Source organism: Malaclemys terrapin, chromosome 2 (genome assembly GCF_027887155.1).
Source record: "Malaclemys terrapin pileata isolate rMalTer1 chromosome 2, rMalTer1.hap1, whole genome shotgun sequence".
Classification (NCBI taxonomy): domain Eukaryota; kingdom Metazoa; phylum Chordata; order Testudines; family Emydidae; genus Malaclemys; species Malaclemys terrapin.
Genome location: NC_071506.1, coordinates 110687245 through 110706094, shown reverse-complemented (window position 1 = coordinate 110706094; position 18850 = coordinate 110687245). Strand labels below are relative to the sequence as shown.

Below are 18850 nucleotides of genomic sequence, written 5' to 3'. Positions count from 1 at the left end.
CCAAAGGCTGTTCTGGAATATATGTGCACAAATAAGATGACCACCCTCTTTCCAAATACTTTTGTTGCTCTCAGTACCTGATTTACCATGGTGCCACTGCTACCATTCCCACAGTCCAAAGGGGCCCCGGCCTGGCCCGCTCTTTCCTCCCCCCCCTGCCCCCCCATGGAGACAGAAGCTTAGTGCTGCCGGCTACTGCTGCAGCAGGGCAGGCTCTGCCGACAGCCAAGCTCCTCCCCCGCCTCTTTCCCCAGGGTGCTATGTTCCTTCCCCTCCCTCCCTCTCCCCGCCGCCAAACAGCTGGATCAGCTGCTTGCTAGCAGGAGGGAGGAGGAGGAGCGGCGTCACAGCACGCTCGCTGCTCCAGGGAGGAAGCGGAGAAGAGGCAGGGGCAGGGCCTTGGGGAAGGGGCTGGAATCGGGGCATACCCCCTCCAGCCCCCTGCCGTGAGCACCCCCATGATCCCAGCCCACACCCACAGCCTCTGCCCACCCTGATCCCTGCACCCCCTTACATACCCCCAGCTCCCTGCTCACCCTGACCCCTACACTCCCTCACACACTCCCAGCCCCCTGCCCTGACCCCTGCCAGGAGACAGTGTGCCAGCCATTCTCTGTGCAGACAGCATCAAACTTGCCCTCGAGGGCTCTGCAACAACCACATAGCCTTATCCCACCACCTAGATTCTTAAGAAATGCATAGGGGAAACTGAGGTACCCACACAGTATTCAGAGAAAACATTAAGAACATTCCCACTTTGTCACACTGGAGGAGGGGCAGCTCAGTGCAGAGAGAGACGAAGAGAATGGGCTAGAACCAGGGAGAAGGTAGGTACCTGCTCTATGTGGACATGGGCGGGGGGAGTATCCTCTTTACCCCTTCCCCAGCCCTGCTGCACTTGCAGTTTACCCCTGGCCCTCCCTTGCTCCAGGGACCACCCCTAGCTCCCGCTCCACTGTGCTTTTGCCCCCAGCCCCTTTTACAATCATTCCCCGGGGGGCCCACAAATATGTTTGGAGGTGGGCCCACAAAAAGTTAATCCGGCCCTGCTCTGCGCACACTTCTAACACTTCCTGTAACAGTTGCCAGTGGAGAATGCAGCTTCTCCAAGCTGAAGTTAATAAAAACACATCTACGCTCGACAATGACACAGGAGAGGCTGGTCGGCCTTGCAACCATCTCACTAGAACATGAGCTGGCCCAGAGGGTGGACCTTCAGCAGGAAGCAATTAAAATCTTTGCAACCAAGAAGGCATGGAAAGCACCACTTTGATTATTCAAACAGATAAAAATGCCAGTGTTTACTATGCAGACAAGAAAACTTACATTTGCTGTTCAGGTGTTTGAAAGTTAAGTGTTAACTTTAAATGCCTTGTTCAGAAATTTTAAGTGTTAGTTCTCCTTTATTGGGGTAGGTAGCAGAGCAGAACTATGAGAGGAGAAGAACAAGAAGAAGGCAGAATTGAGTTTTCAAAGTTTTGGCCCAAGTGAGGGGACATGGGGGTGCCATTTGAGCTCCCTGCCTCAGGTGCCAAAATGTTGTGGACCGGCCCTGACCTCTGTGAACCTCCTCCATCTGCAACTCCCTGCACCCCCCTTTTGGGTCAGGACCCCCATGGTTACAACACCCTGAAATTTCAGATGTACACATCTGCAAATGTGAAATTGACTAATTTAAAAACCCTCTGGCCATGAAATTGACCAAAATGGACCATGAATTTGGTAGGGTCCTGAGTATTTCCCAGAAAACAGCAATTCTGGTTCCCTCACAGCTCTAATTAAAAAAAAAAAAAAAAAAAAAAAACACTTGAATCATTGAGAATCGGTTTAAATTACTGGAATAAAAATTTACCAACTTGATCCACTTTTGCATAGTTTGCAATGGTTCCTGTCAGGGATGGGCAGTGTTTCTGCAAACCCAGCCCAGAACTTGGCCTCATACCCTCCAGAACATTTGACTAAACTAGTTGAAATACACATTCTTACTACCTTGCAGCTCCAACCACAAGAAGTCCTTTTAACATTTGTTTTTCCCAAAGTGCTTTTGCTTCAGTACTTTCTGCTTGGCTTTTGTGTTGCTATTGAGGACCAAGGCTTTTCAGAACACTCTACCCCTTTTATGTGGAGGTGAGGGCTACGTTTGTTCGGCTTGCTCACGCTCTATAGTGACCAGAGGTGCTGGTGACAGATTACAAACCTGGCTTTTTGCTCGCTCACGATCACACACAGCTGGAGTCTTTGTTTTCCGTGCACAATGTTTCTGTTCAAAAGCCCATTTGTCAGGAAAGGGAAAGTGCAACAACACAGTAAGTACTTTTCATAAGGACCCAGACTGCAAAGAAACCACCCTGAACTTTTCACTCTTGACTCAGGCACCCTGGTCCAATACCTCAGCGTCATCTTTGACTTCTCCCTCTCATTGTGTGTTCACGTCCAGACTATGACTGGATTCTGTCAGTTCTCCCGAACCATCGAGACACTCGAGACACTCCAGCTCTTCTTCTGCACCCTTAGCATGAAAACCCCAGCTGTGCCCTGCTGGTCATTTCCCATATCCCGTTGTAATCCGTACTCCCTCGCCTTGCTTCCCCCCCAGTCTAACTGAACAGCTGCTTCTAGAGGCATTTTCCAATCACAGTGGTTTCCGAGAGTGCAGCATTCACTGGCAGACATGGGCAGCGTATGACCCCCGCCCTTCAGGGAGGCTAAGCCCCCGCCCTGCCCCTTCCACCCGAGGCCCCGCTCTTTCCACCCGAGGCTCCACCACCAGGGCCCTGATCCCCCACACACACCTGGAGCCCTGAGGGGCCCCCCGCAGGCCAGAGGAGCCCCAGCCCACCTGCCCCAGCCACTACAGGCCAGTGCCCAGCCTGATCACTGGGCTGCCAGCTGGCCTGAACTGCACCAGACTGCTAGTGCGACCTTCAGACCCCGACTTGAGCCCCCGCCAGCTTCAGGGAAGAGAGGGAACAAGGGCGGGGCCTCAGGGTGGCGCATGGGCAGGGCCACGGCCTGGGTTAGGGAAGGCTCAGCCTCCCCAGCCTACGATACCTGCCACCCATGCTGGCAGACTCTCATCTTTTGCCTTTTGGTCTGCTTGTCCTTACCCTGAAGGCTCTGCACAGAGCTGCACCTCCATTCATTTAATTTCTTCCTATTGCCTTGCTGGCTGCCTCCTCAATGCCCCTTTGCCTCCTCCTGTCACACTCACCTTTTTTGCTTCCTTCCATGCCCCCCTTTACGCTTGGAGCCTCTTTCCTGGCACTATGCACCAATCAACCAGCCTGGCTGTTCTTTCAGATGCCCATTCCAACTGCTCCTTTCACAATGTCTTTCAACAATAACCATGTATTGAACACCAGTGATCTCCATGCTGCCTTCAAACGCTTCCATCATCAGGTCCCCCAGTCTGGTGTGCATCTATCTGGGCTGTTATGTTTGTCTATCTTAGGCCCCAATCCTGCATTCAAATCTACTTGCATGAGCCCCTGGCCATATGGGGGCTCCCAACCGTCAATTTATCAACTATAAGGAGATCACCCTAATCTGTGTCAACTCTCAGAATGATACAGCCCTAGTTGTTCAGCCATTTTGTCCAGCCTGCTGCCAGTGCAGGATTGTTGTCTATCATGTAATCTCAAGTGTTTCTCAACCCTCCCCATCTTCAAGAAGCAATCTGGGGTCTCACTCGAGGGCTCTAATGCCCCAATACATATCCTGACTAGCCACTTGCCACGCCCACATCTGCACTGCCACAGGTTTCAGAGAGCAAATTTCTGCTCAGGGCAGCCCAAAGAAACCCTTCGGTCTCACAGCGAATTACAAAGATAAACAGTTAAACGTTTTGAAGTAATTTCCTGTTGTTCTAATTTCTGGAAAGATTCCCATTGAAATAAGAGCTTTTCCACTGGCCAGGTCTCTTCCCCTCCAGCTTGGAATGCAGTGAGGTCATAGTCCTCAGCTTGTAATGTCCTTAACAACAACCACGGCAGGAGACTGAGCAGGGTCAGGCTGAAGAGAGACTGGCAGAATAAAGAACTAACTGCACCAGGGGTGACTGTGGAACAACTGACAATAGAATGCCTCATGGGAAATTCTATCCAATCCATTCATCAACACCACCTACAGGAGTGAGTCTCCCAGGCCAGGTTGACAGACAGATCCCCCTCCCCCAGGCTTGGAGCCTGACCTCCAGGCTGAGCTGCAGCTTCCAAATGCTATCTACACAGCTATTTTAAGCCCCAGGCAGGCTGGGAGCCTTGCTCCCCGCTGGCTGTGTAGACAACTGACGGCGGCCCCAGGTTCAACCCAACTTTGGGCTGTCCAAAGCCAGCGACAGCTGCCACCATTCAACCATGTCAGAATCACACAATTCTAACAGCGGTCCCCATCCCTCGGTCATGTCACTCATGCACATATCACTAAGGGTCTGTGATCGTTCCGAGGATTCCAAGCAGCAAGTCGATAGTACCCAGCTGGCAGCACTCAGCTGCAGTGGTGGGCCTGGCAGCTCACTCCAGAACTGAGGCTTCCTGACTATGGGTCCCAGATCACAAGGATCCTGCTTTAATCCTCCCTTATCATCTGGCTATTCTAAAGATAGGAGCTATATGCAATCCTCGGAGCTGGAGCTGGATTTCAACTCTCCCAGCACTCACACAAAGTTTGAGTTGGTGCAGATCTGAGGTTTTGGTTTAGGCCTCTAATTTCTACCCTTTGAAAATTTCCTGCCAGGTAAATATAAGAACGGCCATACTGGGTCAGACCAATGGTCCATCTAGCCCAGTATCCTGTCTTCTGACAGTGGCCAAATCCAGGTGCTTCAAAGGGAATGAAGAAAATAGGCAATCATCAAGGGTTCCATCGCCTGTTGTCCACTCACAGCTTCTTGGCAGCCAGAGGTTTAGGGATACCCAGAGGATGGAGGTCACATCGCTGACCATCAGTAGCTATTAGCCAAGAAGGACCTATCCTCCAGGAACTTATCTAAATCTTTTTTGAGCCCCCATTATAGTTTTGGCCCATACCAACAAGTTCCATAGGTTGACTGGGCGTTGTGTGAAGAAGTACTTTTTCATTTGTTTTAAACCTGCTGCCTATTAATTTCATCAGGTGACCCCTGGTCCTTGCGTTATGTGAAGGGGTAAATAACACTTCCTTAGTCACTTTCTCCACACCAGTCATGATTTTATAGATCTCTATCCAATCCCCTCTTAGTCGTCTCTTTTTCAACCTGAACCAGTCCCAATCTTTACAATCTCTCCTCATATGGCAGCTGTTCCATATCCTTAATCATTTTTGTTGCCTTTCTCTGTACCTTTTCCAATTCTAATGTACCTTTTTTGAGATATATGCTGTATCACAGTGCCTGCCGTGACACTGGCATCATAACATGCTGACGTAGCAATAACACTGTGTTGTCCTGTTCCACCCTGGCATTGCCATGTTGTAATACCCCCAAAGGTATTTAAGGGTGTCTTTATGCCCTTCCAGCCCAGTGTGGGGATGCGCTCAACTCCATCAAAATCAGGACTGCCCAGCTCAAACATGAACCAGCATCCACCTTGCTGCTAGGACTGACAGGCCCCCAACTATAATTTCTGTGAACAACGGAAAACACGTAAGGCAGATTCTGCTCACAGTCACACCAGCGTAAAGCTGGAGTAACTCCACCGAAGCCACTGATATCAGCGAGAACAAATTCTGTCTCTTAATAATTAACTGGGATATACTGAAAGCTTGCTCAGCCCCAGAGGCTTAGTAAAAATAAAATCCCCACTCTTCAGCTGTGTGACTGACTCCCAATAACTTACCCCGGACATCGAGTTTGCCTGCAATCGTTGTTTTGCTACATACGCATTGTACCTTCACTTGTCAGCCTGTTCTCAACAGCGAGCAGCTGGCAGAACAGAGGGTCAGTGCAAACTGCATGTGTGGCCATGAACCAAAACAAAGCCGAATGTCAGGCCTGCCAGATTTGGCAATGTCCCGGTGAAGTAATGGTGAAACCTAGTTGGCGGTAACCCTTATCTTTCAGCTACTGTCTCTGCAGGTCATAAAAGTCCAGCCTCAGTCACCCCAATGGTCTAGTTTCTAAATAGGACATTGATCTGTGCATCTTTCTGGTCTGTATAATTTGGACTGTATAAATTAGATGTAGGGCCAAATTCATAGTTTGTGTATTAACTTTAGTGGGGTTACCCTAGGGATGAAGATAGCCTGGTGTTGATTAGATCTTTAAGGCCAAATTCACACTGATGTAACTTTACTGACTGCATGGGAGTGTCATCGGAGATTAATTTGGCCCTCTGATGCTGAACACGACATAGTGTACTTACCAAACGCTTTGGCGACATCTCCTGGACAGCTACAGCCTCCATCCTGCAACAAGCAAAACAAAATAGAAGTCAGTGAACAGCAGAGAGCTCACATTCATTGGTGCCCTCAAGGCTAATACCAAACCTATAACAACACAGCAAACCTTGGGAACCAGCATGGAAAATTCAAATGTAATGATTAGCATGATTAGGTGCCAGTGGAAATGACAAAGCTGTGTGCGCATTTAGGACACAACAACTGGACAGGATTTTTAGGAACCCAGATTATTCATTGTAGTTCCATTATTTTTTTAACCTTATTTATTCTGCTAATGATACTACTGGTAAAAGCAGAATCATACACTCCCTGTTGCAAACCCCAGACGCATTGCTACTACTGAGCTCTATTATAAACCAACAGACATTTTAAATGTTGGTTTACTGTACATTGAGGGGTCACAGCAGAAGGCAATGTGCTAGCAGAAATAGCTTTTTGATGCGATAATCCACAAGTGAGTTGGGTAATCTGGCTCTAGTACAAGATATGATTCTCTCATCATGTTCTTCACCATATGCTATGGGCTTCATAAAGCAAAAGCTTGAGGTTTTTCATCTTAGACTTGAATGTTTCATTTTCTGTGCAATGTGGTGGTGGCAGTGAGTGGAATGGTGGTTGGGGAAGAGTCATGTAGGTGGAGGAGGGGAGGAATGAAGGATTCTGGGGCAGTTCTGTGTATGTTAATGTAGTCATGACCTGTAAAGTGCTGAGCACTTACTGCAAGGTGCTAAATGCCCTTCAAGCTGATTGATGAGTATGTGACCTGAGGGAGCATCTTACAGGATCCACCCTTTCCAGGTAGGCCTAATAACTTTCCTGCTTTCGATTTTGTTGTGCAAGCTGCTCCAAAGCTAGTATTTTTACCTCATTTTGCTTCACTTTTTCCCCATCTGCAGCAGTTTGTGCTTGTGTATGACCCGTGCAGCTGAGCACAGCCAGAAACCCCCATCTCTGCTGCATTTTAGAACAGATAGTGGCAGCAGTGGGCGTGATAAGCCTTGGGTGTGCACACAAGTGTTTTATGGGCTTTCCAAAGGAAAGTGGCCTAAGTTGGTATCATGGTGCTTTGCTTGCCCAGGGCGAATAAATCCTGCTGATGTTTGGGGGGTTTACTCTGTTTGCTGATAGCAAGAGAGACACTGTGATAGGGGTTAAGATAGCTGAACCTCTTGCTGTCAGCTCCTACAAGGGAATGCTTCTGGGCTGTGAGCAACGTTTTCTCACTGATTGGCCCCATCCTTGGCTTCCACTCCCTCTCATAGCCTGCCAGAACCCAGGAGACAAATCATCTTCGAAGAACAAGGTACCGCATTTGCCTAATTGTTACTGTCTATCTGAGAATATGAGGCTAGTTTAGCAGCAACAGCAGTTGTGTTTATGGGCTATACCTGTTCAGTAGCTTTGTATCTTATTTTTGCAACTATCCCAACTGCACAGGTGACAGGAACTTAAAACCTCCCTTAAAAACTTAAGTAATAGGGGGCCTTAGTGTATAATTATCATTTATTAATTTTATAATTCACTTAAAATACTACTACTACTTCAGAACTAAATGGTGCTTTTCATCAAGAGAGATCTCAAAGCCATTTACAAAGGTGCGTAAACATCATAATCCCCATTTTACAGAGTGGGTAACTGAGGCACAGAAAGATGTGATAATAAATAGCTCTAGATACACTGTGATAGAACAAACAAAATGTCACACGTAATTAGGGTGACCAGACATCAAGTGTGAAAAATCAGGACAGGGCAGGGGGGGTAATAGGAGCCTATATAAGAAAGAGAGCCAAAAAATCAGGACTGTACCTATAAAATCGGGATATCTGGTCACCCTACACATAATAACCAGTGTTAAAAGAACATTACTAAGGTTGCAAAGTCAAGCACTCCAAAGTTGGGAAATACCAGATTTAAGGTTTCCTGTACCACATTTTATGCATTTGCACTATGATACAGTCTTTAATTACATGATCACATACTGTTTTTTCCACTGGACCCAGTTCAGTCAGTCCCAGTTCTCCCACATCCTGGCTCCTCAGAGCTGTCTCCCCTCCCCCTTTACTTCAATTTCCTTGTCCCACTGGTTCTCAGTCCAAGTTTCCTTGCCCACCCTGCATTCCAGCTCCTCATCCAATCTCAGTTTCCTCCCACCTATTGGCTCCCAGTCCCCCCCTGGTTCCCTCCCTGGCTCCCAATCCCAGTCTCCTTGCCCAGCCAGTCTCAGTCTCGCCTTCCACCCCAACTTCCAGTCTCAGTTTCCCACTCTGCCCCTCCCCGCCTCCATTCCTGTTCTTCCCAACCTCCTAGGCTTCTTTTCCCAATCTGCTCCCTCTGCCAGGTTCAGCTCTTGTCTCCTCTGTCATTCAATCAGAAAGCTCCTCCTTCACCTGCCTGGACCCCAGAAGTATGGAGGAGGGGGTGTCATTTAGAGCAAAGGTTAGCCAGGCTCCCTGCTCTTAGATCAGGTGCCTGGACTGTCATAGCACACAGTAGCCCAGGGCTGCAATTGCAGGGCAAGTCCCAAGCCCCAGAGAGAAACAGGCTCAATGCTGATAGAATCTTCTGGGAATTTAGCAGCTAAAGTCTCTACTGAGGATGTGCAAAATTTGATTTTTCAAAGGCTTATAATAACTTAGCCAAATTTTTGCAGCTTTCGTGGGGACAACAAATGGCATGCCTGCGACAAAGGCCACCCCCTGCCAAATTTTGAGTTCCTGGTTCAAAGCCTGGGGGCGCTATAATTTTTCACACAAAAAAGTTGCCAGAATTTTTTTAAACAAGGGCAAATAAGCATATTTTTTCCCTAGCCTCATTCTCAGAAATGGCTGAACCATTTTGTCTGAAATTTTCCTAAACAATTCAGCCTGAGGCAGACCCTCAGGCAGCCTGAGGCAGACCCTCAAAATTTCCCTCCAAACAGTTACACTTTGGCAAAGTTTGAAAAGAAGGTATTATAATGGGAAGTGTCAAGCAACTTTAATAATAGAGCAACCTAATCAGCCCCGCCTATAGCACCAACAAAAATATATATCTGCTATACTACGTGAAGAACACACATGATATACACAATACAACAGTATATACATATGGCACAGTTAAGCATGGGCAAAATGGAGTGGCAGCAGCTGAGTGAAGAATACTTAAGTCATCCTGCTTATGTAGCAAGTGATGGTTCAGGCAGACTAAAGGGTCTCTACCACATGATGGGGCAGCATGAGAGAATGTGCATTGCCTCTTTGTGGGGGGCACATATATGCCTTCGTCTATAGTAGAAATGCACTTCATTTTCAAGATTGCTGGCTTATTAAAGTGTCTGTTTTTCTAGTCTGCTTTTCTATGCAGGACAATAGTTTTCGGACCTAAAAGAAACAGAAACTTTATCCCAAGCAAAGCCATGAAGAGTGAACTTGCCTGCTGAATAACCACCTTGCTGCAGCTTACTTCTTCACTTTCATAAGGCCAATGTGCTAATGCAGCAGGGAAAGTGAGAAAGGAGACAGTTGGCTCTCAGACAAAATAGCAGGGGACCAAAAAAAGGTCCACGTCTTTTTGACAGTGTTTCCTCTTTTCTTTCAGTGGATTGTGAAAGATTCATTTCTGAGATGAGCTTTGGGTCTTAAAGTTTAGTTAAAGCCAGAAAAATAGGTGGACCAAACTTCATCCCTGGTACAACTCAACCTGTAGACAGGGAATGAATTTGGCCCACCATGTAAGAACTGGCACCTTCTCACTCAACATATCTGCCCCGTGAGTCATATCTGCTCACTGTATTGATTTAAACAAGTTTTAAATGCAGTTACCATTGCAGTGCTCATACAGCTACGGGAGAGTTAGCTGGGGCCTGTTCTGTTTATATAATGCACCCACCACTGGGATGTGACTGGTCCATTCCATTTTTAAGATATCCTTCACCTTGTAGGCAAACAGCACCAAAGCCAGCTATACCGCTACCTAAACAAGACTAGTTCATGGATGAAGAGCAAATGGCTGAAACAGCACTGGGAGGTGGAGGAAAACCATTCCAAAAAACTAACAAGTATCGGATCATTACCCAAAATCAAGGGTGTCTGCCTGCAGATCATGAAGATGGTATGTAGCTTTGGAATACTTTGACATTCCTTGCTGATACCAGATATCAAAATAACCACAGCTGCTAACAATGTGTCTTCCACTTACATTCCACCCAGACAGATGCAGACTTGGCCCTGGTGATCCATGTACTCGTCACCTCCAGGCTTGATTATTGTAACATGCTGCACCTGGGGCTGTAAACAAGAGCTGTGAAAACCCTCAGGTGGTTCAAAACGTGGCAGACCCCCTGCTTAAGCTTCCTGAGTTGATGTGAACACACCACTCTGGTTTTCCAGTCACCACCCTAATGCCTGATTGAATGCTGCAGATCCGCTAAGGGTTCAGAGGTGAGATCCTCACCCTCAGTCTAATCCCTTTACACTGGATCCCAGTGGTGTAAAGGGACCCTAAAGGCCTCGGTTCCAGCTGGAGGAGGATTCCCCTGGCTCAGGTACTGTAGCACATAGCCACAAGGCTATCCTCCAAGGACTCCTCCATACGTCACAAGCCCTAGCTTAAAGAGTTTGTCGGGGGCAGGCTGCAGACTTTCCAGGCAGTGCTGCTGCTCATATGGTAGCCCAGGCTCTCATAGCTAACACAGGTGCCAGGTTTAAATTATAGAATAGAATATATGGAGATATACCTATCTCATAGAACTGGAAGGGACCCTGAAAGGTCATAGAGTCCAGCCCCCTGCCTTCACTAGCAGGACCAAGTACTGATTTTGCCCCAGATCCCTAGGTGGCCCCCTCAAGGATTGAACTCACAACCCTGGGTTTAGTAGGCCAATGCTCAAACCACTGAGTTATGCTGGAAGCTGTTCTGGCCCCCCAAACCGCCCAGGATCGGGAGTGTGCAAAGGTGGCTGAAAGCCATGTTAGAACTCCCTCTGCTTGGGATGAAGTTCTGTGCTGCATCTCTTGGGTTATGTCTACACTACAAGCTAGGGCTGTGATTCCCAGCTCATGTAAACATACTTGTGCTAGCTCTCAAACTAGCAGCAATGTAGCCGTGGTAACACAGGCAGCAGCAGTGGTGACATGGGCTAGCTGCCCTGAATACATAGCCAGAGGGTTAAGGTGGATTTGTACTCAGGATGGATAGCTACTGCCTGTGCTACACTATTACTCAAGCTAGCAGTGTGCTAAAAGTATGTCTACTCGATCTGGGAATCACACTGTCTTCTCAAGTGTAGGCACAGACAGAACAGAATCTCCCCTCAAGTCCTGATCTTCAAAGTTTTCAGTGGGTTGAGTCCACCCTATTTTAGGGACACCTCTGTCTCTCTCACATAAGCCTGGGCTTTCTCACAATAAAATAAAGCCTCTCTATCTTTTTGTGGATAGGGGAGAGAGAACTAAAGAGAAGGTAACTATTTTAAGTGAGTGGATTTTGCAAAATATTCAGTCAGATATCACCGTGATGAGTGTCGTATAAATGTATACGTTACATTAGAACAGATAGCTAAGAAATATGCCATCAACAAAATTCATAGCTAAATTCAGCCAGTAGACCCTTTATTATTGGTAATGACACAAGACTCAGAAAGAACCCAGCTGCAATGCTTAGATCCCAAGCAGAGTATCGTGCAGCAGTTAGGGGGGAAATATTTCCCTTTTTTTTTCTTCTTCTTCTTCTTCACAGAAAATATCTGAGCTTGAGATCAATGACATGGATTAAATATGGAGCCCTACAATCTCATTGCACTAAATGGGGTTGCATGGTCATAACTGGGAGGGGAATTTGAGCCAATCACTGTTCTGACTTTAACTGTACTTCAATTACTGTAAAGTCCAAGTATTAAAAAAAACTCTATTATAGTGCATCCAAACACTAGATTCTTCCTTGCCATGCCTCCAATTGTATCCATTAACAATCTCTGTACAAGGCAACTCTCGTGTGTAAATTAATGAAAAGACTCCCATTCCCCATTGTCTCTTAGTAACCGTAATCTCTCCAGCAATTTAAGGGAGCCAAACTCAAATACTGGCAGAAGAGATGACAGATTCTTGTGTTTTTGCTGCTGTCAAAAGCCTAAAGCCTTTGTTCTCCAAGCATATGTCTACACTTTGAGCTGTGGGTGTGATTCCCAGCGCAAGGAGACATATTTCACACTAGCTCTCATCAAGCTAGCATACTAAAAATAGAGTGTAGTCATTGGTGCGAGTGGCAGGAAGGACTAGCCACCCCAAGTACTTCCCCAGCCAAATCCCTAGGCACATACTGTGGTCAGCTACCCCCTCACACTGCTCACACTGCTGCAACTACACTCTATTTTTATCATACAAGTTTGATGGGAGCTAATGTGAGCATGATGCCTCAAGATGGGAATCATAATACCCCCAGCTCAACATGTAGACATATCCAAGAGGCAACTGAGAGTGTTTAAGTGGATAGAGTTTAACAACAAAAAACAACCTAGAGTTAGGGCCCCAACCAAACCTTAGATCTGGGCCCAAATCAAAACATCTGATCCAAGACTTTAAGGAGTTTGAAATATGCACCTGGATCCAAATTCTGAGCCCATCTCTATTAAAAAATAATAGAATGGTGGGTGGAAGAAAAGGATCATTGGAAAATCAGGATGGTTCTGTAAACATCACTGCTTTGATACCACCTATTAAATTCTCAAGACTTCTAGATAGTGGTGTGGAGTATGAGCTGCTGCAATTTGACCGAGCTTTGTGGTGGTAATGACTTGTGGCTCTGGGGAATAAGAATGTCTCCTCTTCCCAGTAACTTGATACTCTGAAACGTTCTAACTTGAAATGGTCTGTTTGTATTTCTTGGAACTGGATGCGTAATAGACTGGGGGCAGGGAGGAGGAAAGCAAGTACTAGTTAAAATCAGATCTTTATCCCTTTTTTATTATTCATTCATACATATTTTTTTCTCCTCCCCTGCTCACCTATATGGAGTTCACAGGAGCAAGTAGAAATACCAGACCATATATAAAAGTAATTCATAATTTTATGAGTTATGGAGTTTTACAGATGTGTTCATGGCAACAGCAGAGACCAAAACAATATGTATGAAAGTCTGAGTCATGTGGCTCTGCAGTAATCCCTCCCTAACATTTCAACTTGTCTAGGTGGGGTGAGGACCTCTGCAGCTCCACTGTCTGAAATGGCCCTGTTGTCAGTACACGAGCTCCTAGTAGGGTGGCTGCCTGTGACTCCCATGTCCTGCTCACTGGTAACAATCATCCTTTTCTTTCACCCATTCAAAGGGATCTTCCTTCCACAGGGGCAGTTGTTTGCCTCCATCTCAAAATGTTAACTTTCTTTTAATTCTGTTAATTTATATCCCAGACTTTGGAGTTTTGTAATTTTCCACTGGGAGATGCGGGGGGCTGAGAAGGAAATTTTCTAAAGCACAAATAGGGATTAAGTGCCCAATTCCCACTGAAAGTCAGCAGGAATTGGGTATCATTTGTACTGTTGCAAACCTCTGACTGATTAACTAAGAACTACAAAAGAGAGTTTAATGAAGATCCTTAGTTTCAGTGTTCCGGGCTGTTTATTTAGCATTCCTGCCCTCATTTGCAGCGAGTGGTGTTTGGCAGACTATACTCACTTACAGAAATGATATGCCCCTTCAGGCCATGGGCAGAGTCTGCACACTCGATCACAGCACTCAGCTGAGGGTAGCCCACACCTGTCTTAATCCGGGTGGTGCACACAGAACCTAGATGAAAAGAAAATAAGATCAAAAGAATGTAGCCAACAGGCTAGCAGAAAAAAAATTCTGTTGATTTTTATTTCCGCAATAGAAAATTGGGGTTTAGCCTAAATGAATTTTTTTTAAACAAAAAGTGTCTGCCTTCCATGGAAAATTTTAATTTTTCATCATAAAACAGAACATCTGAAAACTGAAATACTTTGATTTTGAAACACTGCCACAGTGGCTCATGGAAGTTGTAGTTCAGGTGCCTCATATCCCCATTCCCTTTTATGGGCCAGGCTCTCAGGTTGGACTTCCTTTCTTCCTCTGGATGTTTTTCTCTAAGGGCAGGTCTTCACTACGGGGGGAGGGTGTCATTTAATATACGCAAATTCAGCTACGCGAATAGTGTAGCTGAATTCGACCTATCGGAGCCGACTTACCCCACTGTGAGGACAGCGGCAAAATCGACCTCCGCGGCTCCCCGTCGACGGCGCTTACTCCCACCTCTGCTGGTGGAGTAAGAGCGTCGATTCGGGGAATAGATTGTCGCGTCCCAACGAGAAGCGATAATTCGATCCCCGAGAGATTGATTTCTACCTGCCGATTCAGGCGGGTAGTGTAGACCTAGCCTAAGTGTTTTCTAATGGTCTGCAATCACAGCTATTAAAAAAAAAAAAAAAAAGACTTCTATGAGAAGGGGAAAGGTAAATGGGAAGACACAAAAGGACTAGGCACGCCCTTGTTCTACAACCAACATCCAGTGACTCAGGGTTTGCCAACACTGACAAAAAAAGACCCATAGCAGCGAGTGCCAGAGCCTGAGCTCACAAAACTCACACTATGGAGCTAAAAGTAGCAGCGTAGACATTTGGGCTTGAGTTGTAGCTCAGGCTCTGAAACCCCTTCCCTCATCACCCCCCCTCCCCTCCCCCAGGTTTCAGAGCTCAAGCTCTGGCTGAGCCCCAACCTATATACTGCTATTTTTAGCCCCATAGCAGGAGCCCTAGTCAAATGACCTGGGCTTTGAGACTCATGGCCACAGGTCTTTTCTTTGTAGTGTAAACATATCCTCGAAGACACAGGCCCAAAGGGGTAGGAGACAGAAGAAGAGGAAAGAAATTCTAGCTATATATCCCAGATAGCAGTACCAGGGAAGGGAACAAGGAAAAATAAAAAAAGACTCATGAAGTCCTGTGGGATCCTCTCACACAGATTTATTTACCCTAGAAAGTGCTACAGTGATTGGCACCTAAGAAACCATTAACAAACACATTACAACTACTAAATATTAATGCATCATACTTTGTACTTAGTGCTTTTCCATCCATAGATCTCAAAGCACTTTAGAGGTGTGCAAGGCGGCAATCTGATCTTAATATAGTTTTATAAATGATTTAGTGATTTACACTATGTTTATTAGGCAAGTGATGAAATAAGAGTGCCTACCCTGAACAATATATCCTCAGGAAACTTAACTGAGATGATTCAGCCTGTCTTTTTTGTAACAGGATGCGGCAAGTCTCACCAGCAGTCCCGAACATAGCATTGCCATTGATTGTGCTGACACCACCATGCTTCCTCTCATCCACACATCTTTAGCTCAGAATAACTCAGTGAAACAGATTCCAAAGCCAGAAGGGTCCACTGTGATCGTTGGCTCCAACCCTCCTGTATAACATAGGCCCTAGAACTCACCCAAAATAATTCTGTTTGAACTAGAATCTCCCTTTTAAAAAACATCCAATCTTCTACTTCCAGCCACGGTCATTGCTCTGTCTGCTAGACTGAACAGCCCATTATCAAACTTTTGCTCCCCATGTAACTACAGACTGTGATCAAGTCAACCCTTAAACTTCTCTTTGTTAAGCTAAACAGATTGAGCTCCTGTCACTATAAGGCTTGTTTGCTAATAGAGTCAGAGTGCTTAAGGCCAGAAGAACCCAGTCTGGCTTCCTATATATCACAGGCCATGAACACCACCTAGCACCCTAAACCCAACACCTGAAATGAGACCAAAGTATTACAGTCCACAGGAGACTAGACTATGATGTGCCAAAGGCAGAGAATAAGAGCGACTGAGGTGCACCAAGGCCCCTGCAATGGCTGGGAAATGATTAAGTGAGATATACCCAGAGAATCCTGGCAGTGACCTGCACCCACGAACTGCAGACAAAGGTGTAAAAAACCCAGTCACTGCCAACTCTGCCCAGGGAGGAAAATTCCTTCCTGCCCCCAAACTATGGTGCCCCTGAGCATGTGAGCAAGAACCAGCCAGCCAAAAACCTGAGAGAGAGAGAATGCTGAGTGCCACCTCAAAGCCTCTGGCCCTCCCCATTCAATGTCCCATCTCCAGCCCTGGCCATCTCCGATGCTTCAGCGGAAGGAGATTAAAAAAAAACACCACCACTAGGGAGGAAAATATCCCTTCCTGGCTCCTGCAGGTGGCTGGCTGAAACCCTGAAGCATGTGCTCTTAAGACCATAAGCCATAAACTGGAGGTGAGCCAAAGGGCTGCTGAGTTGTACCCCCTACCATCACAAGCAACCCCACCATACAATTGCACTCAATTTTTTCCAGCTCACTCTTAAACTAATGTCCCCACAACTCCTGTTGGGAGGTGTTCAGATCATCCCCCCTCTGAAACCTCCTCCTAATTTCCAACCTGAATTTGTTCATGGCCAGTTTATAGCCATTTGTTCTTGTGCCAACATTGTCCTTTGGCTTAAATAGCTCTTCACTCTCCGTGGTAGTTACCCCCCAACGTATTTATAGAGAGCAATCATATCCCATCTCAGCCTTCTTTCTGCTAAAGAAGCCAAATTGTTCCAGTCACCTCTCATAAAATAGGCCCTGCATTCCCCTGATCCTAGTAGCTCATCTCTGCACCTATTCCAGTCTGAATTTATCTTTAACATAGGTGACCAAAATTATACACAGTATCCTAAATTAGCAGTGCCTTGTACAATATCATTAATACTTTTCTAGCTTTTCTGGAAATGCTTCACCTGATACATCCTAGGATTGCATTTGCCTTTTTCACAGCCGCATCATATTGGTGGCTCAGTCATCCTGTGATCAACCTACACACCCAGGTCTCTTGCCTCTCCTGTTGCTTCTAAGTGATAAGCCCCCAGCTTGTAGCAGGAATTCTTATTATTAGACCTAAGTGTATTTTGTACTATCGAATTTCATCCCATTTCTGTCACTCCAGTTTTCAAGATCATCCAGCGCTTCCTGTCTAATATTCCGATTGCCTCCGTATTGATGATGCCTCCCCCCTTCTTTGTGTCATCAGCAAATTTGCAACTCCTACTTTTTGTGACAAGGTCATTAATTAAAAAAAAATAGTAAATAAGATTGGTCCCAAGACCAATCCTTGAGGAACTCCACTAGTAACCTCCCTCCCTTTGCAGCTAATTCCCTTTGCAGCACAACCTGTTGCCTTCTCCCCTTCAAGTAGAGTAAATCCATTGCATTTCCCTTATCAAAAATAATCAGTTATTTTTACAAAGAAGGAAATCAGGTTAGTCTGGTATGATCTATCTTTGGTAAACATCCGTTAATTTAATTATTCTTCACTTCACAATTTGTTCTAAGGCAGTTTGCATACTACTGAAATCAGACTTACAGGTCTATAAGCACGTGATCACTTTATTCCCTTTCTTAAATATAGGTAGGATGTTAGCAATTCTCCAGTCATATGGTTCTTCCCCCAAATAGACAGATTTATTAAAAATCCTTGCTACCAAAATAGCAATCCTATGCACCAGTTCTTTCAGTATCCTGGCATGGAAATGATCTGGTCCCCCCAGTTTTTGCACATCAAGGTCTTTAAGATTTTCCTCCACCACATATGTGGTAATTTCCATGTCTACACACTCATGTCATCAGCCTTACTGCCTTCCTGAACATGTTCCATATTATCATCCTTACTGAAAACCAAGGCAAAGCATTCATTTAGTTTTTGGCCCATACCTAGATTATCTTTAATCTCTTTCCCATCCACACTAGCATCCCAACCTCATCCTTCCTTATTCTTTTTATTTAGATAAATAATAATAAGGTTTTTTTAAATTTCCTTGGCAAGAGTTAATTCAGCTTGACTTGTAGCAACTCCCACTTTACTCCTACATTTTCTAATCTCCACAACGTAGGGTTTTTTTTTTGTTGTTGATATACCCCTATTTTCCATTCCTATGTGCTCTCTGCTTACTCCTAATAACCCATTTTGAGGTGATTTATTCATCCAGCTGGGTCTGGAGCTTTTCCCTACAAGTTTTTCGTTTGCTTGGGATGCAAATTTCAGATAGTTTTCATATAGTTGAAAAAATTCCAAGCCTCTTCCACATTTAAATCCTTGAGCTCTTCAGTCAATCATTCTTGTGGCTCTTCATGCATATATTCTGCCCATTATCTCTCACATATACTGTCTCTGAGAACAGGGTCTACTACTCTGTTAACATGAATTGGCCCAGGCACCTTTAAAAAGTGCGATCCTGTGCACAGGTGAATGGCTGTGGTATATACATTCAGTTTCATCTATGCAACAACCCTTCCACCCACGTCTTCATTTTTCAGCCCAGATATGACTTACCAGGTCCGATACCCACTTTAATGATATCTGCTCCAGAAAGAGTAAGTTCCTCCACCATCTCTCCTGTCACCACATTACCTGCCTGAGACAGAAGCAACAATATTACACACGGGAGATTTTAAAGCCACATGCAGTAAAAAAATA

At 45.7% G+C, this 18850-nt stretch overlaps 1 protein-coding gene across 1 annotated transcript in view; it reads right to left on the bottom strand.

Moving 5' to 3' along the window:
• The window catches only part of GMPR (guanosine monophosphate reductase), a 47999-nt gene that overhangs the window by 11199 nt on the left and 17950 nt on the right, over nucleotides 1-18850 (bottom strand). Inside the window, exons 5-7 of the mRNA XM_054019579.1 lie at nucleotides 18707-18788; nucleotides 14027-14133; nucleotides 6339-6381 (exon numbers count right to left, since the gene is read on the bottom strand). Coding sequence (XP_053875554.1) covers nucleotides 6339-6381; nucleotides 14027-14133; nucleotides 18707-18788 — 232 coding nt within the window. The remainder of the gene's footprint in view (nucleotides 1-6338; nucleotides 6382-14026; nucleotides 14134-18706; nucleotides 18789-18850) is intronic.